This window comes from Drechmeria coniospora, chromosome 01, assembly GCF_001625195.1.
Source record: "Drechmeria coniospora strain ARSEF 6962 chromosome 01, whole genome shotgun sequence".
NCBI lineage: Eukaryota > Fungi > Ascomycota > Sordariomycetes > Hypocreales > Ophiocordycipitaceae > Drechmeria > Drechmeria coniospora.
The window spans coordinates 10,405,507-10,428,334 of record NC_054389.1 but is presented as its reverse complement, the minus strand read 5'-3'; the positions used below and the strand labels follow the sequence as shown (position 1 = coordinate 10,428,334).

The 22,828-nt window shown below is 57.5% G+C and overlaps 5 protein-coding genes across 5 annotated transcripts; 2 read left to right on the top strand and 3 right to left on the bottom strand.

Annotated features, from left to right (window-relative positions):
* Window positions 1-518: 518 nt before the first annotated feature.
* On the top strand, window positions 519-1,817 carry DCS_02772 (uncharacterized protein; the record flags this gene model as incomplete). Its single annotated transcript, XM_040800098.1, has 4 exons — window positions 519-561; window positions 654-825; window positions 885-1,743; window positions 1,791-1,817. 4 exons carry the CDS (start codon window positions 519-521, stop codon window positions 1,815-1,817), a joined length of 1,101 nt encoding a protein of 366 aa, XP_040660981.1.
* A 417-nt stretch (window positions 1,818-2,234) lies between these two features.
* Window positions 2,235-10,031, bottom strand: DCS_02771 (COPII coat assembly protein sec-16; the record flags this gene model as incomplete). Its single annotated transcript, XM_040800097.1, has 1 exon — window positions 2,235-10,031. The coding sequence occupies one exon, from the start codon at window positions 10,029-10,031 to the stop codon at window positions 2,235-2,237; it is 7,797 nt and encodes a 2,598-aa protein (XP_040660980.1).
* Window positions 10,032-12,276: 2,245 nt separating this feature from the next.
* On the top strand, window positions 12,277-16,206 carry DCS_02770 (uncharacterized protein; the record flags this gene model as incomplete). The annotated part of the gene is made up of 3 exons (XM_040800096.1): window positions 12,277-15,573; window positions 15,624-16,033; window positions 16,089-16,206. The coding sequence occupies 3 exons, from the start codon at window positions 12,277-12,279 to the stop codon at window positions 16,204-16,206; spliced, it is 3,825 nt and encodes a 1,274-aa protein (XP_040660979.1).
* Window positions 16,207-16,898: 692 nt separating this feature from the next.
* Window positions 16,899-19,788, bottom strand: DCS_02769 (uncharacterized protein; the record flags this gene model as incomplete). Its single annotated transcript, XM_040800095.1, has 3 exons — window positions 16,899-18,015; window positions 18,711-19,303; window positions 19,444-19,788. 3 exons carry the CDS (start codon window positions 19,786-19,788, stop codon window positions 16,899-16,901), a joined length of 2,055 nt encoding a protein of 684 aa, XP_040660978.1.
* A 729-nt stretch (window positions 19,789-20,517) lies between these two features.
* On the bottom strand, window positions 20,518-22,828 carry DCS_02768 (Amino acid transporter, transmembrane; the record flags this gene model as incomplete). The annotated part of the gene is made up of 2 exons (XM_040800094.1): window positions 20,518-20,688; window positions 20,783-22,828. The coding sequence occupies 2 exons, from the start codon at window positions 22,826-22,828 to the stop codon at window positions 20,518-20,520; spliced, it is 2,217 nt and encodes a 738-aa protein (XP_040660977.1).

Genomic DNA, 22,828 nt, shown 5'->3' with positions numbered 1-22,828 from the left:
TTCACCTTCCGCCACTCTTCTCTCTTGCTCGTGCTAGTTTGGGGGTCTGGTCATTCACATTCATCGACGACGACGAGCGGCTTTCTCCTCTGCATTTCGTCTGCATTTCCTTTGCCGAATTTGGAATCATTTTGGGAGGGGGCTGCTGAGAATGGCTGAGAATGGAAGAGAATGGAAGCTATGTAATCCAAACGCCATCATGGTAACGGTACAGTCCGGTCTGAACCCCAGCAGCCGTGACAACTCGTCCATCACACCGTGATGCTGTGACGTTGGTCATGGGATATGGCCATTGTCATGTACCCACATAGAAGGGGGCGGTTGGATGCGGTATCTTTTTGTGGTATCCATAGTATTGAGAGTACTTGTATTAGGGAGCTACCACTTGTACAACCACGCTCTCGGCCAAACGTCACATCCCCAACCAGCTGCACCTTCGCCGCCTGTTCGTCAGCGCCCACTTTCACACTTCCACTCAATCTCGCCTTCATCGCCACCCAGCCAAATGCGCTTTCGCCATGCGGTTCCGCACCGAATTGAAAAATATTCGCACGTTTGCAAGTATGCACTTCCGATATTCCAGCTTCTACCCCCATCTTTTCACCTGCATGTCTCGAGTTCCCAGCTACACGTCACATGGTCGCTGCTTCTAGCACCATCCATACATCCAAACATCTATCCGTTCGCTCCATCAAACCGAGAGCTAACCGTGCCCCGAGAACTCACCGCGGCGCTCGCGAGCTTGGAAAAGATTGCGTGGGTTCGCCTCAGCGATGACACGGCCCGCTTCACCGTCATCCCCGACATGGGGTCCCAAGTCTGGGCGTAAGTTTGCCCGTGCTGCTGGCCCCGGGCTGCACCCATGGTGACGCGCGCCCTTGCAGCTCCATCGCCATGGACCTCATCTTCGACGGTCACATCATCCAGTCCGCCGAAGCATCCAACACCATCAACCTCGAGCTCCCCCTCCAACCCCTCCAGCGAGCCCTCCGATCCGCCCTCAACAGCATCTCTGCGACGCTGCGTCTTACGAAGAAGGATGGCCTGCCCATCCTCTCCATGACCATCACCACCACGACGTCGAATGCGGCAGCCAAGTCCGCCCCCGCCGCTGCCGCCCCCGCCGTCACCGCCAGTGATGACCCCTTCGCTGACGACGACGACGACGACGGCTTCTTCCAGCCCGAGCATCTCGAAACGTCGCTGCGGAGGGAGCATGAGAAGATCATCACCCAGGACATTCCCGTCCGGGTCCTCCACCCAGAGACGGTCGAGATGATCATGCAGCCCAAGGTGCGAGAACCGGACGTCCACATTCAGCTGCCGCCGCTGCTGCAACTGAAAGCCATATCGGACCGCTTCACGAAGCTCGCCCTTGCGTCTGGTGCTGCCAACAGGTCACCGAAGCTGGAGATCAGCGCCAACATGCACGGCAGTTTACGTCTTCGCATCACCACCGACACCATCGACATCGCCAGCGTCTGGTCCGACTTGGAGAACCCGGAGCTTGATCCCGCCCAGCTCGATAGGCCGCTCGAGCAGCACCCTAGCACCAAGTTCCGCGACGCCGGTCCGGGCCGTTGGGCCACAGTACGCGTCGACGGAAAAGACTGGAGCAGGGTGCTCAGTGTGGGGAGGCTCGAAGGCAGAGTCATTGCCTGCTTCGCAGACGACCATGCCCTGATATTATACGTCTACGTGCCACATTACGATGATTCCTCGACGGAGGACTCTGTCGTCACCGTAAGTTCATCTCTGTCGCAAGAGATCTTGTATCTAACTAGCCCCAGTACTACGTCCAATCCTACAGCGTTTGATGTTGAATTATCACGGCGTTTTTGTCATTGAAATCGGGGACATCTGTGATGGCGTTGCGCTACACTGGGAAAGGGGTAAGTAAAAGGCAGCGAGCATATGGGAACCGGCATTGCATGGAAGGCGTTGGTGGTTTGTTTCGTGTCCCCCCATGTATTGTCATGTACCACCTACTGGCGAGGTGGAATTAAGTTTATTGAACCTGATTCTCAGCCTTCGTTCACTGGCTTATCCCCAGCGACTCGATGATTACTCGTTTTTCTGCTGCATAATTCTAATTTCTATCGTACAACCGTTCACCGGCGGCGTCATAGAAACCTCGTACACGCATGCCAATGAAGAATACAAAGCATCAAGAATCCCGTGTATCAGCCCATTGGCGAGCGAGTCTCACCATGTTGGTGTCATCTTTCCCATCCTCATTTCGCCATCACATCGACATACCGGCCACTCTTTCGTGGCTTTTTCTGTCCCGGCTTCCGCGCGCCGGGGGGGCCCAGCAGATCGTCGATGCTGCTGGCGTTGCTCATGCTTGTAGCCGGTCTGCTAGGAGGTGTGGGTCCCGCAGCAAGGAGACCCGGAGTCGATACCGACCGACTCAGCGGGGGGGGGCCAAGACTCTCCTGAGATGATTCGGGCGCAGGAGTATGAGTCAGTCGTGGAGGTCCAGTGGGAGGAGGCACGCTCATACGCCCGCTTGCTGGTGGAGGAGGCATGGAGGAATCCGGCGCCGGGGTGCCGCTGGCGGACCGAGATTTGGCCTTTGGCGGCGGCGGTGTGCTCTTCTTGGCTTCCGTATTCTCCGCGCCGGGCTTCTTGTTGATCCAGCGCTTGAGATCGGGATCGTATACGAAACTGCTCGTTTCGCCCAGCTTGGCACGGATCGGCTTGTTTGATGGAGCCTCCCCAATGTTGGCATTCTCCTTCTTGGCTCCGAACCAGCTAGAGAAGCCCCATCCCTTTTTGTTTGCTTGTTGCGCAGCAGCTCGCTTGGCTGTTCCAAGTGTCAGTCCCATGAGCCGTGTTCGTACGGGCGATGAACAATACGTACCATCTTCTTCGGCCGCTTTCCGGAACATCTCTTCGTTCTCCTTATCCTTGTCGGACTTTGACTTCCCTTGTTCTTTCAAGGCAGGGATATCATCCTCGTCGTCATCCATGAAGCTCTTTTTCTTCGGCTTTGGCGCCTCGTCGTCGTCCTCGCCTTCAGACTCCAAGTCAGGCTGGTATGATGGAGGCTCGTAACCGTAGGTCTGGGATGATGGTGGCTCGTAACCGTATGTTTGGGATGATGGTGGCTTGTATTCACCACTTTCAGGCTCCTCCGGCTGTCCAGAGTCCTCTTCGACGGGGGAGACAATAGCGAGGGGTTTGCTCTCGAATGCAGAGGGCTGATACCCGTACATTGACGTGTTCGCGTTGTCTTGCGCTTGTCCAAGCTGGGCGTAAATGCTCGGTGACTCTTGGAGCCCAGAAGGCCGGTGGCCTGCCGGGGGTGGCTTGGCGAAATCCGTCGGCGGGCTGCGCATAAGCGGCGTCGATTCGGACCGGGCAAGAACGTGGCTGGAGCGCTGTGCTGCATGCCCCGTGGGCGCATAGCTGTTGCTGTGTGGTAGGGAAGGGCTGGTGCCGGGGTAGCCAGGTTCGTATGGGTTGGGAGCGTACTCATTCGACTGCCGTCCGGCGGAGGTCCGGGTAGGCAGTTGTTGAGCGGCAGACGAAGCGTAGGGGTTTGCCGAGCCGGAAGCGGGAGTAGCAACGGGGGCATACTTGGATGCTGCTGCAGAACTCAGAGGAGGAGCCGCGCTTGCAGCATAACCTGACGTTGCTGCCCCAAACATCTCAAAGTTCGACGTTGATGGCGAGCGGCTCAGATTTGGCGACGAAGTGACTCTGGCGAACGGCCCGCTCGCGTCTCCGGCGAGACCGTTGCCGCCATTTTCGCCCTCGTCTCCGGCCACAAATTTGTTAAACCGGTTCCAAACGCTGTCCGAGACTTTGTTCATGCTTGGTTTCGACATCCACGAGGAAGAAATCTCCTTGGGAGCTTGCTTGAGCCTGGTCGTGAAGTCTTCAACAGCTGCTTCGAGGACGATGTGGTGGTACGGCGATCGCCGCGTCTGGGAAGCGATGGCGGAGGTGATAGCATCGCAGTACTGCAACGCCTTGTCTCGATACCCGAATTCGGCAAGGGTGACGGCATGCTGCAGCTTGTAAGCGGCAAGATGGGGCGCACCCGCGGCCGCGGCGGAACCAGGGCCGAGAGAGAGGCCGTACTCATAGACCTCGCTGAGTTGCAGTGCTTCCGTTTCTTTGGAAAACTGATCCGCCTGCGTCCTGTGATCGGATCCGAGCAGCACGAAGTCCACATTAGGGTCCTCTAGGCCGCCGAATACCGATAGGTTCCTGCTGAACATGAAGCAGATCTGCGACGCTTCCGCCCGTCCGTAGCTCGACAGTAGCTTTCCGAGAGCGTTCAGGCCTCGGACATCGTCAGGACTGCGATTGCTTAGAATCAGCGTCAGCGTCTCTCGCCACTTATCCAGGCCCCCAATCGCATCCGTCGCCGGTCCCGATGTGGATTCCTTGGAAACAAGCTGAAGACCGGCTCGTGCATGCACGGGGACAAGCTCGTCGACGCAATCGTCGTAGTTGCCCGACAGAACCTTGTAGAAAGCGCCGATGGATTCGTTGCTGCAGCCAGGGTAGTTGACCTCCTTTCGCACAAATTCCTGCGCAACACGCTTGTATAGCTCGGGCGAGATTGTGTGCGAGATCAGCATGGCATGACCCCAGAGGCGTTTGTCCACTGCAGACCAAACAGCAGCCTCGCCGTTGCCCTTCAGGAGACTATGCCGAATCCCTTCCATTACCCCCGCATCGATACCGTCTGCCTGCATCGCAGGCGTAGGACCAGCCTGCGCAGCAAATCCTGCAGCATTCGGGAACATCGCATCCGGATCAGCAGCAGGCGTCGTCACCGTACCGGGTTGAAGGACATCCCGAACAGCCTTCTCCACCGCAGCGGAGCCCTCCAAGGTTCCATCGAACTCGACAAAGATTCGCAGCAACTTCCAGAGGAGAAGGCGCTCGATGCCGCGCTTAGCCTCAAGCGAGAGTTGGGGGTGGAAAGAGATGTCGGGCACATCCTTCTCCTGAGCGTCGATGGCCGTTGCTAGCCACGTGAGGGCTTCCTTCTTCTTCGACTTGCCACGCAAGGGACCGGGGAACTTGGCCAGGCGATCCTGGAGCGGCTCGATATCTTTAATATGATGCAGCTTCACCTCGCCGGGAGCCCGCACCATGGTCGGTGTAGAATGATTCATGGCATACCGCGGGATGCTCTTCGGGAACGTCGTAACCACAGTGCCACCAACACCCCAGGCAAAAAGAGGAGCGCCCTTCCATCGCTCAAGCGGATCCTGCTCTCGGCCATCCGTCGGCGGGACCATGTCCATTGTCAGCGACTGGCCGCGAGGCCTCGCTGCCGGAGCATAGTACTGCTGAGGCATCCTCGGCGGGACCGGCGCAGCTGAGGAATGAGCGGATGAATGAGCGGACGAGGGGCGAGGACCAGCTTCAGTTGGCCTATACTGTCGACTGCTGTGCATTGTACTAGGCGATTGAGTCGATGCACGCGCTGGCGGCACAAACCCTGGCTGGGTAGCGGGAGGAATCTGAGGAGCATAGTACGATATGGCCCTCTTCGGCGGCGACAGAGCTGATTGAGCAAAGTTGTTGGAGGGAAGTGGTGGCGACTGCTGGGCTGCCAAGGGAGAAAGCGGTCTGAACTTTGGGGGAATGTTCAGAGGCGCTGTTGGATGGGTGGTGCCAAAGGACCTCCTGGTCAGAGACTCGTCGTCCCGTTCCTCTTCCTCGTCTACCTCGCGCGTAGGCGGGAGCGAAGGAACACGAGTCAGCCTAGGTTCGAAGGAGGCGCTTGAGCGACGTTGCATCTCGCCGTTGGGAGGATGCGTTGCACCGTGCGGTTTGTCACCGCCGGGCTCGATATGAGCTAAAGGGCTGGATGTCCTCGGCAGATGAGGCGTGATGGTATTAGGGCTGTACAAGCTGCCCGACCGAGATGACGGCGGAGCAGGGGAATAGCGCGATGCAGAGGTTGGCGGTGCATGCTGAGGGCTTGCAAGAGCCGGAGAGTATCGTGAGGCTTGAGCGGGCGGGGGTGGCAAAGGGACCATCGAGGATTGAAGTGCCGCGTAAGGGCTGGCCCTCTCTGGCGCGACGAGATTCGCAACAGGAACCGCAGCCGGTGGTTGCGAAGGAAGGCTTGCAGGTGGTGGTGGAGGTGCGAAATCCCTTGGAGGGGGCAACGACGGCGGTTGTTGCGCAGTCGGAACATACTGGCTGGGGAGCTGCGCCGGATTGCTCTGCCTCGAGGCCGGGCGTGGTTTCGCTGCCATGGGCAGATCCTCAAAGAAACTGCTGTGGCCACGGAGCGCAGGCGCAGATGACTTCTGGTTCAGGGAGGGCTGCCCGGCTGGACGGACAGCAGCAGGCGGTGGACCGGCCGACGGTGAGCGGCCTACGGGGAAAGTCGCGGCACTTATTGGAGGCGGAGGGGTTTGCCCTTGCGACTGCTGTGACAAACTTGATCGCTTTCGCGGCCGGACAAGGTTAGGCATCAACTCCGTGGGGAGGTCGTACGGAGATGAATAGCCGCCCTTGGACTTGTCCGCGAAGCTCTGGGCCTTGGCAGGCTCCGGCTGCGGCGCAGCAGGCTGGCTGTACTGCGTGGGCGGACTGAACGGTGGGAGCGCAGGCTGCTGATACGGGCTCTGCGCAGCGAGGGCAGCTGGCGTGATGAATGTGGAAGCTACCTGCGGGGAGGGGCTGGCTGGGACGTATCGTTTCGGATCAACAGGCTGTCTGGGGGACACGACCGGTACAGGCTGAGGCATGGCGTCCGTGTCATCTTCCAGCAGGCCTTCATCGTCACTTCCAAGGAAGGCAGATGGATCGAACTCCTTGGGCTCGGCGGCTGCATCATCGACGAGAAAGTCGTCATCGTCGCCGTCACCGGCAAAGGCCTCCTCCCATTTGGTAGCAATATCTTCAGTGGGAGGCTCGTTGTTAGTCTGGCTGCCTGCAGCATCCGCCACAGCCAGCCCCGTGTCGGCAATTCTTGGGGCTTCGAAATTACCAGCTTTCTCTTCCAGAGGTGGCTTGCTAAAAGAACTTGAGGGTGGGAGAGTAGACGTTTGCTCGAGGGGTGGGTTCACGCTGATGTCCGCATGTGTCCCCGGCGTCTGAATTTGGGAAAAGAAGTCGTCGTCGTTGTCATCCTTGGTAAACGAGGCATCGAGAGAACTAACCCTGTTGGACTGCCCAGCAGTCTCTGCAATATCGGATCGAGGAATCAAGTGGAGTCCTTCCTCATCCCGGACCTCCGAGACTTGGGCTTGAGAGTACTGCATCTCCCTGCTCAGGGATTGACAAGTATCCAGGCCCAAACCCACCAGCGCCGGTGTCACCTCCGGCTCAACTTGTTGCGTGCCGCTTGTCATATTGCGATCTGTTCCATGTTCGGCTTTTCTTTTCGTCTCGTCTAAAATTTCCAATGTTTTTGTCGGCATGGGAGGTTGCTCTTTACGCTCCCCGAGGTTTGCAACCGGAGGTGAGGCGACAGGGTTAGGGCGTGTTTGGTCCGAGGGAGGTACGCGGCTGGACGGGTCGACTTGTGTCCGCTGCAAGTTCCATTCTGCATCATCATCGTCGGCGAAGCTAATCTCGTGTGACACCGTTCGGGCAAACGACATGGAGCTCGAGTGCTGCGCGCTGGTCGTCGGTCCGCCGGTCGTCGATCCACTCGCTATCAGCACATCAGCCGTCGGCTGATTCCCATCTTCGCCGCCGGCTTGCAATGGCATTTCCGGCTTTTCGGTCTCATGCGTATCAGGTCCCCCAGGTAACTTGGGTTCCCCAACAGCATGATCGTGTTCCTTTTTTAACCACGCATCTTGATTCGAGTTCTCATCCGTGAGCGGTGCTTGATCCTTCGAAGCCAACCAGCCAGCATCGAAGTGCTCATTTTCATCTCTGGAAAACCAAGCATCATCTCCATTTTGGATCGGAGCCTCGACCGTTCGGGGCGCATGTTCCTCTGAAGTCGGTATGGCATTGTCGACATGATCATCTCCAGCTCCCACTTCGTCTGAAGAAAGTGCCTCAGTCACCCGAACCGTAGATGCATTGATCGTCTGGGCAGGTGTTGCCCCTGTCGCTTGAGCCGGTCGTGCCTCTGTCGTTTGAGCCGGTCGTGCCTCTATCGCCTGGACCGAAGGTGTCTCAATTGCCTGGACAGGTCGTGCCTCTATTACCTGAACTGGTATTGCCTTGGTCGCTTGAGACGGTCGTGCCTCCGTCGCCTGGGCTGACCGTGCCTCAGCCGGCTGAGCCGGTGTTTCCTTGGTCGGCTGGGCTGATGTTTCCTCGGTCGGCTGGGCTGGTGTTTCCTTGGTCGGCTGGGCTGGTGTTTCCTTGGTCGGCTGGGCTGATGTTTCCTCGGTCGGCTGGGCTGGTGTTTCCTCGGTCGGCTTGGCCGATCGTGCCTCTGTTGCTTGAGCAATAGGGGCTTCTATTGCCTGGACCGGTCGCGCCTCTGTCGCCTGCGATGGTCGCGCCTCTGATGCCCGCGTCGGCGTTGCCTCTATCGCCTGGGTCGTAGGTGCCTCTATCGGTTGAGTGGCAGGTGCCTCTATTGCCTGGACCGGTCGTGGCTCTTTTGCCCGGACCTGTCGTGCTTCTGTCCCTTGGTCTATAGGTGCCTCCATTGCCCGGGCTGTAGGTGTCTCTATTGGCTGGGCTGTGGGTGCCTCCGCTGCCTGGGTCGGCGTTGCCTCTACTGCTTGAGACGGCTGTACCTCTATCCCCTGTGCCGGTCGTGCCTCTGTCGCTTGGGCTGGTGTTGCCTCTGCCGCTTGGGCCGGTCGTGCATCTACTGTCTGGACCGGTTGTGCCTCTGTCGCTGGTCGTGCCTCTGTCGCCTTGGCCGGTCGTGACTCTGTCACCTGGGCCAAAGGTGCCTCTGTCGCTGGCCGTGCCTCTGCTACCTTGGCCGGTCGTTCTTCTGCCGCTTGGTCCGTGGGCGCCTCTGTCGCTTGGTCCGTGGGCGCCTCTGTCGCTTGGTCCGTGAGCGCCTCTATTGCCTGAGTCGGTGGTGCCTCTGTTTCATGGACCAGTTTTGCGGCTTTTTCCTGTGCCGGTCCTGCCTCTATTGCCTGAGCAGGTCGTACCTCTGTCACCTGGACTGCTCGTGCCTCTGTTTCCTGGGCAGGTCGTGCTTTTGTCGCCTGGGCCGCGATTGTGTCCGATGCTAACAAGGATTCAGCAAGCTCAACCTTGTCATTGGCGTGAGACGCGCCAATGTCTCCATCGCGAACCAGTGACTGGGTCGTCTGGGGTGCCTGCCCCTCCGAAACTAGCGGGCCTGTACCGGCTTGTTCATCTTCATCTTCAAACCAAGCTTTTTTGTCATCCTCATTGTGATCCACGGCGGTCGGACCCTCGATCGTCTGGGAAGCGGGTTCTTCTTCCGGGGCGAGCAATTCATCATCCACGTCGTCATCGTTCTCTTTGGAGAGCCAAGCATCGCCATCCTCGTTTGAGGCTGGTTCTTGGTGAGCCTGCGGTGCAACGTCCTCATGCGTATTTGCATCTTCGATGGCAAGCCAGGCATCTGCATCATCATCGACATGGTTTGCAGAACAAGGATCGGCCGATTCTCCGTGTTTAGAGTCGATATCGCGCAACTCGAGAGGTTGCGACGGGTTGTTGTCATTCGGCATCGTCGTCGAAACGGTCGGCGCCTCGATGCTTGAGTCGTCATTCACTCCTTCGGCTAGGGTAGGAATAGCTTTACCCGGTATGAGTTCGGCGTTTCGTTCCGAGTTGGGCTTCTCGCTGGCCATGGCTGGTGGACCAACGTCGGGGAGAGGGTCTGCAACTTCAGGGAGCCAGGCATGCGAGTCATCATCATCACCATGGTTGGAAAGCCACGCCTCTGCGGCGCCATCATCTGGTTCGACAGCATCTTCCTTCTCGGCGCATTGCGATGCAGGCTGGTGCATATGTGTCGTTGACTCGGTCGACGACTTTAGGGATGTCGAGTCGTTGCCGTCAAAACTAGGAGCTCTTGCAGTTGCCGTGTTCGGCATGAATGCAGGATGCCATCCCGATTTTGACCCCTCTCCGTCCATGGTCGGAGGTCAAGGCAACGGAGGTTGTGATTATGCTGATGCGAACACAAGATGCAATATCTGTTCGAGGTCAGCACACCGGCAAGGGCGTAATCGCTGGCGCTGGCGCAGCCGGAGGCGTCAAGCGGCTCTGGATCGGGATGAGGAGGGAAGCGTACTAATACACAAAACAAGAACGGAACGCAGTGCTCAATGCGAGGTCCGGTTCGCCATACCAGGAGCCGGAGATGGGTGGTGTGTCGGAAGGTCGAGGACGAGTTTCAGCGGGGAGGGATGAAGCAAGTGAAACCTGGCATGTACGGCCGGCACCGACGGTGGTGGTGGTGTTTGCTGGGAGAACGTGCCAGTAGCAAGCAAGTAATAATACTCCTAACTACTATTAGTAGGTAGCAAGGTACCTACTAGGTACTTAGTAGGTAATAAATAGTACGGAGTACGGAGTACCAGGGGAGCACATACTATACTAATACAAAAGTGTGCTGCACGGTATTAGTGGGTGGTGGTTGGCTATTAGTGCGGGCCGGCTGAATCCAAATTGGCTTGACTTACTCCGTATTATCCACGCAACTCCGGATTTTATCCGTCCTTGTTGGCTGTTGCACAAGCTGACGAGCAGTGGTCCGTTGTATTGTGCATGAAAGCAAAGCACTGCAAGCAGTAATACCTTGTACTATCGAATGGCCGCTGTTACAACCCCCGTTTATTTTGTGCAATATCCCGTGCAGAGACGAATGGAATACATTTCTCGCTCTACTTACACACAGATGTTGAATATCGAGTCAATCCACAGGCCTATGCTGTTAGGCCTACCTTGTTCGAGAACTGACTTTTGTGCTAAACAAAGGACCGATACTGCCACTATGCATTGTTTGGGGAACACATAAAAGCCATGACGTTCATGGAACACATGAATGGATCTTCTCTTCTATTGCCAGATACGCTGATGAAAACGACTAGGAAAATGCATGGCTGAGTAGCGGATACACCTGCTTGACGCCTCAGGGCCTGGCACTTGGGATGGTGTTTGGGGTCATGGCTGACGCAGCAAGTACGGGCACGCCTGAGAAACAACACAGAGACCATGCCATATTTATGCCGTTTCTGTATCTTCTGGCTTTGTCTATATTCGGTCACATATTGCTGCCGCTGAAGCGGTTGTGTTACTCGAAGCATACGAGCAGGTCTACATGTATATGTACTTGTTGACTTCGCTCAGGCCATGTACCCACTGGCGAATTGATCACCGAAAATTGCAGCACGACAAGGAAGCCAACTCTGTTGGAGCAAATGAAAGGGTAACATGTCGTCCTTTGCGCAATCCTGCTTTCTATGTGGTCTTCCTGTTCTGCTGATACTTACTATTAATGGGACAGAGGTAGGTAGGTAGCTTATCAGACGAGTGCTGGGTACGTGTTCAATCTGTTGTCCAAGGTGTAGGGTAATTCCGAGCAAGTCCGGAGTAAACAAGCCAAGTTCCAACAGGTATAATTAGTGGGGTGGCAAAAGTGTCGACTTACGGAGTACAGTACTCTGTAATTAATAGTGGCAGCGCTACCAATATTGAATCGTCCATTTTGTCTAGTGACTGTACCTACTGTAAATACAGTAAGTATTATACTGATGGCACTTGTAAGCAGTAATTCCCTAGTTGTAAATTGTAATAGCAGGTGCGGAGCACGGACCGGCAAGCTTGGACGCTCTATCAATCCGTACGTAAAGCCTGTTCCAGAAACGGCATTGGCCTATTACCTGCCCCACCATTGAGGCATGAACCTCGAACCTTCAGTACAAGCAAGTACAAATAAATGCCCCCTTGGTATTACTTACCGCCCACCAAAACCGGGGTACCGAACAGGTAGCTTTGGGGGCGCCTTGGTACTTTAGCGTCACGGACATTTAACGGACCTACCAACTTACTGTACTTACTCACTTATCTGTCCGAGAGCCTTCATCCAACCCACTGCATCGTTGCATCGTGGCTCCAGGCAGGTGAGTGGGAGAGTATCAGCTACTACGGTGTGCACTGCAACGTCGCTTCATCGCCGCAACGCCCGTCCACGAGTTCGCAGACGGTTCTTTGACTCGGAGAATACCGCAAGGGTTGGAGGATGCTCACGCTCTCCCGAACCAACTCCAGCGCCTCTGTGACCGCTGTCCTGTGCCATCCGCCCGCAGCATGATCAGCCAGCAGCGAAGCCAACAAAGCCACCAGCACGCGCGCAGCGGAAACTGAAGGGAATGCGAGATGCCTTCCACGCCCCCGTACCGTCCTACCGAACCACCCGACTCGCCCACGCACTCCGACTCGGACCTTGAAATCGATCTCCAGGAGCTTGACCCGATCCCCTCCGAGAACGCCGGAGACTCGACTGCTGCTGAGCAGGGTGCCTCTCGGATAGCTCTCAGAAAGCTGCGTATGGGAGGACTGCGACGCTTGAAAAATCGCGGTCGCGGATATGGAGATCTCGGCGCCGACCGCGATGCTCTGGGCGAGCTCGGCCGAGCCTGGCCAGACGGCAACGCCAACGCCGATGACGACGCTCCCCTTCTGGGCGGGGATCGACCGTCCCATACCCATTCCCGGCGTGCCTCTCGGTCCAGTCTTCGCCTGTTGAATTTCATGTCCGCCAGCGATGACGCTGACGAACAGGAAGAGGATGATGCGTCCACCGCCAGATTGGTCGCCGTGGGATCGAGCCAGACGACTCGCTTCCCGACCAACATAGTGTCCAACGCCAAGTACACCGCCCTGACCTTCCTGCCCGTCACTCTGTACAACGAATTTTCCTTCTTCTTCAACATGTACTTCTTGCTCGTCGCCTTATCGCAAGCGATTCCCGCCCTTCGCATCGGTTACCTTTCAACCTACGTAGCCCCGCTGGCCTTTGTTCTCTGCATCACCATGGGCAAGGAAGCCTACGACGACATTGAGAGGCGGCGGAGGGACACCGAAGCTAACTCGGAAGAGTACAGGGTTCTCCTCTTCAGTGACGTGGAGTCGCCTCCGACAGCGTCGAAAACGCGACGCTTGCTCAAGTCTGACTCCAGGCGTGGCTCTCGAAGACAGATGGGGGGGCGGCACGATTTATCGGATATCCAAGAAGAGCAGGACCAAGAGGAGCCGGAACCTTCTTCGTACATCGAGGAGATCGGTCGTAAATCCAAGGATCTCAAAGTCGGCGACGTCCTCAAGCTGAGTAAAGGGCAGCGAGTGCCAGCAGACGTCGTCATCCTGCAGTGCTGCTCCTCCGATGGCGTCGCGCAGGCGAAAGAGCCGGCGGAGGAGGAATCGCTGCTCGCTCTGGCCGAAAACGACGGGCTCAAAGGCAAGCAGCCTGCCACGGATTCGACACCCCAGGATGCCGAGAACGGTTCCGTAGGCGAGACCTTCATCAGGACCGACCAGCTTGATGGTGAAACCGACTGGAAGCTGAGGCTCGCATCTGCCTTGACGCAAAACCTTGCGCCCGGAGAGTTCGTTCGCCTTCGGGTCACTGGCGGGAAGCCCGACAAGAAGGTAAACGATTTTGCCGGAACCGTGGAGCTGCTGCCCACGAGGCAGGATGCCATGGCCAACCACTCGATGATACAAGATAGCGACACGGGCAAGTCTGTGGCGCTCTCCATAGACAACACGGCGTGGGCCAACACCATCATCGCCTCGCAAGGAACAACCCTGGCCGTTGTCATGTACACCGGCACGCAAACGCGCTCTGCACTTTCCACGGCGCCTTCCCGATCCAAGACCGGCCTTCTCGAGTACGAAATCAACTCGTTGACCAAGATCCTGTGCGCGCTGACCTTGGCTTTATCCATCGTCCTGGTGGCCTTGGAGGGATTTGGGAGCACCGAGGGCAACGTCTGGTACATCAAAATCATGCGATTCCTCGTCCTCTTCTCCACCATTGTACCCATCAGCCTGCGTGTCAACCTGGACATGGGCAAGAGCGCATACTCGCGCTTCATCCAGCGCGATCCCGGGATCCCAGGCACGCTCGTCCGCACGAGCACGATTCCCGAAGACCTCGGGCGGATCGAGTACCTGCTGAGCGACAAGACAGGCACTCTTACTCAAAATGACATGGAGATGAAGAAGATTCACGTCGGAACGGTATCATACGCCAACGACGCCATGGATGAGGTTGTATCCTACGTCAAGCAAGGGTTCCATATACAGCCCACGACGGATCCCATGTCTCAGACGATGCTCATCACGCCGTCCTCAACCATGACTAGCGGCAATGTCGGCGCAACCCGGACAAGGCGAGAGATTGGAACACGAGTCCGCGACCTTGTTCTCGCCTTGGCCCTCTGTCACAACGTGACGCCGACGACCGACACCGAAGACGGCAGAGAGGTCACCTCCTATCAAGCGTCATCGCCGGATGAGATTGCCATTGTCAAATGGACCGAATCTGTTGGCCTCAAGCTGACATGTCGTGATCGCAAGAGCATGACTCTCGAGCTGACGGATAGCGGACGGCCTATTGTCCGCGTTCGCATCCTCGACGTTTTCCCCTTCACGTCCGACGGCAAGCGCATGGGCATTGTTGTTCACTTCCAGGAGAACATCAAGACGCCCACGACGGATCTGAGCAGCGGCGAAATATGGTTCTACCAGAAGGGCGCGGACACTGTCATGAGCTCGATCGTGGTCGCTAACGACTGGCTCGACGAAGAGACGGCGAACATGGCACGCGAAGGTCTGCGAACGCTCGTCGTCGGCCGCAAGAAGCTCTCGGTCCAGCAGTACCTAGAATTTTCGTCCAAATACCAGGAAGCAGCGCTCGTCATTACTGGTCGCGAGGTCAGCATGCAGCAGGTCATGTCGCATTATCTCGAGAGCGACCTTGAGCTTCTCGGCATCACTGGCGTCGAAGACAAACTGCAGAAGGACGTGAAGCCGTCGTTGGAGCTGCTTCGAAACGCGGGCATCAAGATATGGATGTTGACGGGTGACAAGGTCGAGACGGCTCGGTGCGTGGCCGTCAGCTCGAAGCTTGTTGCCCGAGGGCAGTACATATATACGGTTGCTAAGCTCAACACAAAGGTCAACGCGCAAGACCATCTCGACGTGCTCCGCAGCAAGACGGACGCGTGCTTGCTCATTGACGGCGAGAGCCTGAATCATTTTCTGACACACTTCCGGATTGAGTTCATCTCCATTGCCGTCCTCCTTCCCACCGTCGTCGCGTGCCGCTGCTCGCCGACGCAAAAGGCCGAGGTCGCCTACCTCATCAAGGAATACACCAAGAAGCGAGTCTGCTGTATTGGAGACGGTGGAAATGATGTCTCCATGATCCAAGCCGCAGACGTCGGTGTGGGTATTGTCGGCAAGGAGGGACGGCAGGCAAGCCTGGCCGCCGACTTTTCCATCGAGCAGTTTTGCTATCTCGTCAAGCTGTTGGTGTGGCACGGGCGCAATAGCTACAAACGAAGCGCGAAGCTGGCGCAGTTTGTCATCCATCGTGGCCTCATCATCGCCGTGTGCCAAACGATGTTTAGCATCGCCATCAAGTTTGAACCCGAAGGTTTGTACAAGGTACGTCATCCATTTCGGCCAGACGAAAGGCCTGTCGCTGACCGAAGCAGGACTGGCTCCTCGTCGGCTACGCGACTGTGTACACGGCGGCTCCTGTCCTCTCTCTCGTCCTCGACAAGGACGTGGACGAGAACCTGGCCAACCTATACCCGGAACTGTACAAGGAGCTCACGTTGGGACGCTCACTTTCGTACCGTACCTTCTTCGTTTGGGTGTTTGTGTCCATCTATCAGGGTGGTATGATCCAAGGTCTATCTCAGATCCTGACGGAAGTGGACGGCAAGAAGATGGTCGCCGTCAGCTACACCGTCCTGGTACTCAACGAGCTCATCATGGTCGCCATCGAAATCACGACGTGGCATCCGGTCATGATGATCAGCATCCTCGGCACGTTCATCTTTTTCATCGGATCGATGCCTTTCCTCGGGGGCTACTTCGACCTGGAGTTTATCATAACATGGTGAGATGAGACCACACACGCTCACCACAATCTGACCGCCGCTAACACAGCCCAGGGGGTTCCTCTGGCGCATCCTGGCCATTGGGGCCATCTCGCTAATACCGCCGTATGCCGGCAAGCTCATCAGGAGAGCCATCAAGCCGCCTTCGTACAGGAAGGTGAGGAATAGGTGAGGGGCTGACTTTGGCGTTTGGATGGTTGAGCATGGCGAGCCAAATTCTTGTTTCCAGCATTAGCTTCATAGACTGGGACTGTAGGGGATATTAAAGCGGGATTCTCGGTTCTCATTAGGTTTCTTCTTATTCCTGAGACTGGGTATCCTCGTTGGCGCGATCGTTTAAGGCTGCCACAAGATAGCCACCCCTCCTAAGTAGTTCTTTCGAAATACTGTATACAAGCAGCATGATTATTTCTCGCATCGACAGCGTTTCCAAACGAGAGAAGCTGCAAGTCAAAGCCTCCATATGTGCACAAAATCCTCAGCCCATTTCAACTTTGATGGCTCGGCGCCAACTTCAGACGTTTCGAAGCATGTTCGGTTCATTGGACTTCTGACAAGCCCACCAAAGGTGGGTGCAAATCAAGATTGAGAAAAATTGTCTGCTCCTTGCCATGTGCGTCCTGCAGGTTCCTCACATGACTACTTTTTTTAATTTTTATTTTATTTTAGGAGTCGTCGGGATTGGGAACAAGTTGGTAACAGGATAGTGGCAGATCCAATGGCATCACCAAATCCCATGGAACGGGATTACCACCATGCCGCGCAGTGGACCCAACGGCTGACGTCGATGGAAATTCAGTTCCTTGGTTTCCAAAGCATCAGTTGCGGTACAAATCACACGCTGCGAGCACAATGTATAGGAATTCAAAGCTTGAGCAGAAGCCAATCTCTCTCCAACTGCGGAAACCGGTTACGCAACCGCGCGGCAACTCCGCCGACAGGTCCCTGCGTCAGGGTACCACCTCGCCAGACCTTAGGCCCTGCATAGTGTGAGATGAAGCCATCAGGGCCTGATATTATGAAGAGATTTTTGCCAAGTGCGTTGGCATCTGAGGGCGCGCATTGACAAGCGCCACCGGCAGGCTCGAACTCGGACTTTTGCTCTTGAAGGGGCTGATCGTGAATGCTGCACGCTGCGACTGTGGACACAGCCAAACGTGATTCAGTGGGAGATGCTGCCAGGGCTTTTCGAACATCTTCCGACTCGAAGCGAGTCCCCTCCTCATCGACTGCAAGACGGATGTTGAGTCGATTTCCATACTTGGTCTTCATCTCCTTGAGATGTACCGCAATGGGGCTCGGGCACTCCAAGTCCGCCCGCAGCTCTGATATGCCCTTCCTCGGCCAGAGTACCCACCAGGATGATGTGGGCGCTGTCCTGCACTGAATCTCACCCCTCTTCCTGACTGCCCAGAGAAGAGTCACGGTCGTGTCATCGCGGTCACGGAGAACGGCATCGGCGACCTGCATGCCGGGAACCAGCCCCGTGCCGCCGGCGAGGAAGACCAGATGGGTTCGTGCACCGAGCATCGGCAGGACATCGAAGGATGGGTGCGGGCCCCTCAGCCAGACGTCGCGTCCGACAGGGAGGCGACTGAGGTAGGTAGACATCTCGCCGCCGCCAACGGCCCTGACATAGAATCTCAGGCGCCCATCCGCCGGATCCTCGCCGTGCAGCGGGGGGAGGGGCGTGTAGTGCCGGGCGATCTGCACCTCGGGCTGCTTGAACTCAACGCTCCAGAGGGGATGTTTCCAGCGCGACGTGGCTGGCTCGATGTACGGCGGCGACCGGTCAGGCACGTGCGGCAAGACGGTGAGGATGACGGAGGTGGGCGAGATAGCATCGCGGGAGGTGATGGTGTAGGGAACGAAGGTCTCGCCGTTGAGAGTTGTGCTTCTGGCAGGAGGAGTGGCGAGGTAATAGGCGGTGCCTCCAAGGAGAAAGCCGAATGCCAGCAGCGGAGGGAATGCTCTAGCATGCCTGGAAGTCGTTGGCGTTGAAAACTGTCGCCTCGAGGAGAAGGGTGAGCGAAATGGCCTCATCGAAGGAGCCAGACTTTGTGAAGAACATGTTGTCATCCAACAATTAGCTCTCAAATTCCTCACCAGGCAGCCTCCAAAACAGCGATGGCGACTCATCGGTCCAACCATTCGCTGCCGAGAGTGGCCTTTACTCTCAAGTATTGTAGGCTGGAGGATAGCCGAGAAGCTTACGCCTCCTGTTTAGTTGTCGATGACGATCAGAATTGATCGCCGTCGTATACCAATTCAGAGTTCATGGTCCATGGCAAAAGAATGGAGCTTTGGACTTCACGACCTCAACGCGTGGTCACGTGCGCAGAAACAGCACTTCCACCAGCACAACCATAATGTCATATTATGCCTATCAATCAAGAGCAACAATCTGCAAAACTTAAAGCTATTCCTCTGGAGAAGATTATAATGAGCATACATCTATTGATCGCACCCATGCACTAGAGAGAAGGGAACAGCGACACGGCGTAGTGTCATGAAGCTAAGGCCCGGGTGCTGCTCCAAAGCCTGCCTTCTATTCATATCCTTAGTATCCTCCGGTGTGCGTCGATGCCCCCTCGAAACATGTCGGCGACGATCTTGCCTTCCAGGATGGTCTCTCTGATCAACCCTTCAGCGTGCTTCGGTTCGACGCGGCCGTACCATATACCATGCCCCGCGAAAGGATGGGCGTTACCATTGCCAAGTCGTAGTCCAGTAGGCATGTAGATGATGACGTTGCCGGCAAACTTGTGGCCGCCGATGTGGCTGATCAAGCCAACTCTCGCAGTCGATTTCGACCCGCCGTCCGCTAAGCCTTGTATCCTCAGCGTGTCATCGAGGCTGACGTGCACGGGACCGTCGAGGACGTCGAGATCGGCACGGGTGAGCTGCCGCACAAATTCGTGCCGGAGCAGCGGACCCATGATTCCGCAACGCTTGTCCCGCCCCCCGTGGCCACAGATCAGGACCAGCACGTCCCGCACATCCTGGACGCCTGGCAGCAGGCCCTGGTAGGCCTCCTTGCGCGTCAACCGGTCTCGGTGGATCGGCGACATGTTCCCGTGGGCCGAGTGAAGGGTCTCCGGCAGCAAGAACCCTTTGGCGAGAGCCTGAACGCTGTCAAACGACACGCGCGGCAGGAAGGGGACATATTTGAAACTTGGGAGGAGATAGGCCGACGTATTCTCGACTTCGACACGCGGGAGGGACGAGCTGGGGAAGGACGAGTTGAGAACGGATATGTTGTGGAAGGGCTATTGTCGGCCAAGAGAAATTTGAGTCAGTCAAACTTGCACCATCAAGAAAGTCAAGAGGGGGTTGGCTATGTGGGTGGTAGAGTATTTGGGTGGTGTTGTGTAGGTTGGAGGGCGGCAACAAGGCATTCAGAACGCACATCGCTGTAAACGCCCCCCCGACCAAACAGCTCCTTCAGATCGGCGGCCAGGTTGTCACCGCTGCGCTCCTCTTCAATGCGCGAGCTCCAGTCGTCGTGTCCCGTGCACACGAGCACCTGCTCGGCGTAGCCCGTCACGACGCCGTTGAGCGAGCTCTTGCGATCAATTTCGAGGCCTTCAGGCGTGGCCGCGCACTCGCACGTCGGCTCCGGACATGTCGGCACCGTGGGCAGCCGCCTCGGCGAGGTCAGGGTCCTACGCGACACGAGGGCTACGGCTGCCAGTTGTGTCGCATGTGTTGCTCGCGTCGAGGAGCCCAGAAGGCCTGCCAGAAGGCGGGACATGCTGGGGTTGAAGGTCGATGTCGGTCCCAATCTCGCCGCCTCTCGACGTCACTAAGGCCACCACCAGGTGGTAGCAGCCTCCACCACATGTCAGCAATGGTCAGCTCGGTCTCCGAGCTCGCCTACGGCACAGGCTGTCAAGCTATTCTAGCACCAGTACGCGCAATTAATACATTTATTCCGTACACGCTGCAAGGCACAGCGTGCAGAGTAAATACGGAGTATTACAACAGGAAAAAAAAATCGGACGGAGAATACGCCGTGATTATCCGTCCATTTCGGCTACGCTTATAGACCTCCCAATAAATAACAAATACAAATACGTGCATTACGCTAATAGCAGCACTCAACCGGTCCTCCTCGTGCAGGGCCGCATACCCCCAACTAGCTAGATGCATCTAGGATTTCCCCTCCTGTCTCGCATCGCATTCTTGCGTTCCATGAGAGCTCGTGCCACTTCACCAGCCATCTGGAATAGGCTCTGAGCCTCATCGCTTCTATGCGCCAACCTCCAAGATTATCCGTACAGCAGGCCAGGCCGTGCCCGAGCGATCCGCTCAATGCTCGGCTTCATCAACCCAGACGTAGCTCGCCCGAATCTGGTGAGGGGGGGGGGGGGGGGGTGGGTGAAGCGCTCCGGTTCCTAAGCAGTTGACGCCCGCAATGACGCCCCCAATGACAGGCATGATGACTCCTGCAATGTCGTCCCAATAACGTGGAAAAATCTCTCTACAACCCCCGCGAATCGCAGTAGCCCGGCTGCTTCGGCTCTGCATTCGCCCAACTCATAATGGTCAGGCTCGTCGCGTACGCCATGGCGATGAAGCCGAATATGCACAAGGCCATGTCCGAAATCTTCCACGCACGCGTTCGGGCGACGGCCTTGTAGTGCAGCAGTGGCTAGGGGCGGCAGTGGTCAGCATCCGCCGTCGGCGCAGGAAACAGCACGGCGCTCGGTGCATGGGAGACGGGTGCTGTGGGGGTCGCAACTCACGGGATAAATGTACACAAGCGGGATGCAGGCAAAGTTGCCGACGAGGGCGACGAACTTGTCGAGATGATCGGCGCCACCCCAGGCGATGGCCGAGCAGAGACCGACGACGAAGAAGCGAAAGACGTTCTTCTGCCACTTGATGTAGGGATTGTACTTGCCGCTGCGCGTGAACAGCTCCGTCTCGACGATGCGGATGGCGGGGAAAATCTGCAGCGGCGTCGAGAGCAGGATGGCCATCGAGTACAGCAGCTGGACGCCATTGACGAACTTGTTGTCCTGCGGCAGGTTCAGCAGCACGACCGTCTCCGTCTTCGACCCGTAGGCCGCGTACGACAGGGCGCCCATGCTGATGAAGAGGACGGTGATGATGACCATGACGAGGAACATGACGCGCGGGAACTTTTGCGGGTGCTTCATCGACTCCTGGATCGGGATGATGAGGCCGATGCCTTCAAAGGTGAAGATGGCGGTGCCGATAAAGAGGGTCCAGTCCTTCTTGTTGAACATGATGATGTCGGCGAGGCCCTCCCTGCTGAGGGTGATGACGTCGTAGTAGAAGAGGTAGGCGAGGCCGACGAGGATGAAGGCGTCGGCGATGAGCGCCGTGAAGCCGAGCTTGCCAATGTCCCGCAGCAGGGAGAAGGGGAGGAAGATGACCATCTGCATGAGGATGAGGACGGGGATGCTGATGGACGTCTTGCAGTCGGAGACGGCGCTGATGAAGGCCTGCAGGTTCGAGGCCGTGAAGACGGTGTAGGCGGCGACGAAGCCGATCTGGCTGATGACGATGGAGATGAGGATCAGGTTGCGCATCCACCTGCCGTACAGGATGCCGCCCATGTCGCCGAAGGAACCCTCGACGCTCAGGCGCGTCGTGACGAGGAGGACGAAGCAGTAGTAGCTCAGGGCGGCGACGGCGAAGAGGACCACGTTGCTGAAGAGCATGCCGCCGTTGAGGTAGGCCCGGGGCAGGAACAGGACGCCGGTGCCGACAAAGGACTTGAGCAGCAGCAGAGCGGCGTTGAAGGGGCTGTTCTGGCCGCTGCCGCCTCGCACCTTGCGCTTGCGTTTCCTCTTGGAGGGGCCGAGGAGCGCGCTGTCTTCCATCGGTTCCCTGCCGTCGTCGGTGCCGTCGTCGTGGTCTTCGCCAGACCAGAATTCCTCGTTCGGGCCGAGGGCCTCGTCATCCTCCTCGAGCTCCTCGCCGGCAAAGTGGCCGTAGATGGTGAGGAACTCGAGGAAGCTCGAGGTGAAGAGCTTCGGGTCGGTGCCCGACGACGCGTCGGCCCCGTGTTCGGCTCCGTCGACGTCACCGTTGGGGCTGAAGGCGCTTCGACGGAGGTGATCTCTTCGGAAGCCGCCGGGGACCTTGATCGAACTAATGTCCATCACCTCGTTCTCCGGTTCCGGCCGTGCTTGCTCGAAGCTTTTGCTGCGGTTCAGCCTATTCTTGGCCTCGGCCTGCTCGGTCCACTTGTAAATGCCGCGGGTCACGTCTCCTCCCTGCAGCCGCAGGCTGGAGAAGTCGTCGTCGTTGAGGCCCGCGCCGGCGTCGGCAGGCTGCTTCCCCCGAGCGGTGCCCGTCGTCGAGGATTCCTCCGAAGGGGGGTTGTCGGCCTCGCTGGGTTGGACGAGATGCCGCTTCACGATCTCGGGATCCTCGTACGGTTTCCTCGAGTCGAACGAGCCATAGTTCGTCGGCGAGTCCCGCCCCGCCACCGCGGGGGACTGTGATCTCGCCGGCGGCGTCGAGGCCACCCGGGCGGCGGGGGTGCCATGACGCGGCGGCGACTGGCCGAACGAGTCCGACAAGGCGGCAGCCAAAGCGGAGACCCCCGGGCCTTGGGCGTACGAAACATCGCCGGCATTCGAGTGACCATCGTTGTCCGCAATCGACGTTCCGGGGTGGTGGGCGCCCGGAAGTGGTTCGGCGAGACGGGCCGTCACTTCTTCCCTGAGAATGGACGACGAGAACGACCGCGCCCCTCCCGGCGCTGGGGATGACGTCCGCACCGCCGTGCTTCGCGTGTTCCTCGGCGAGGACAT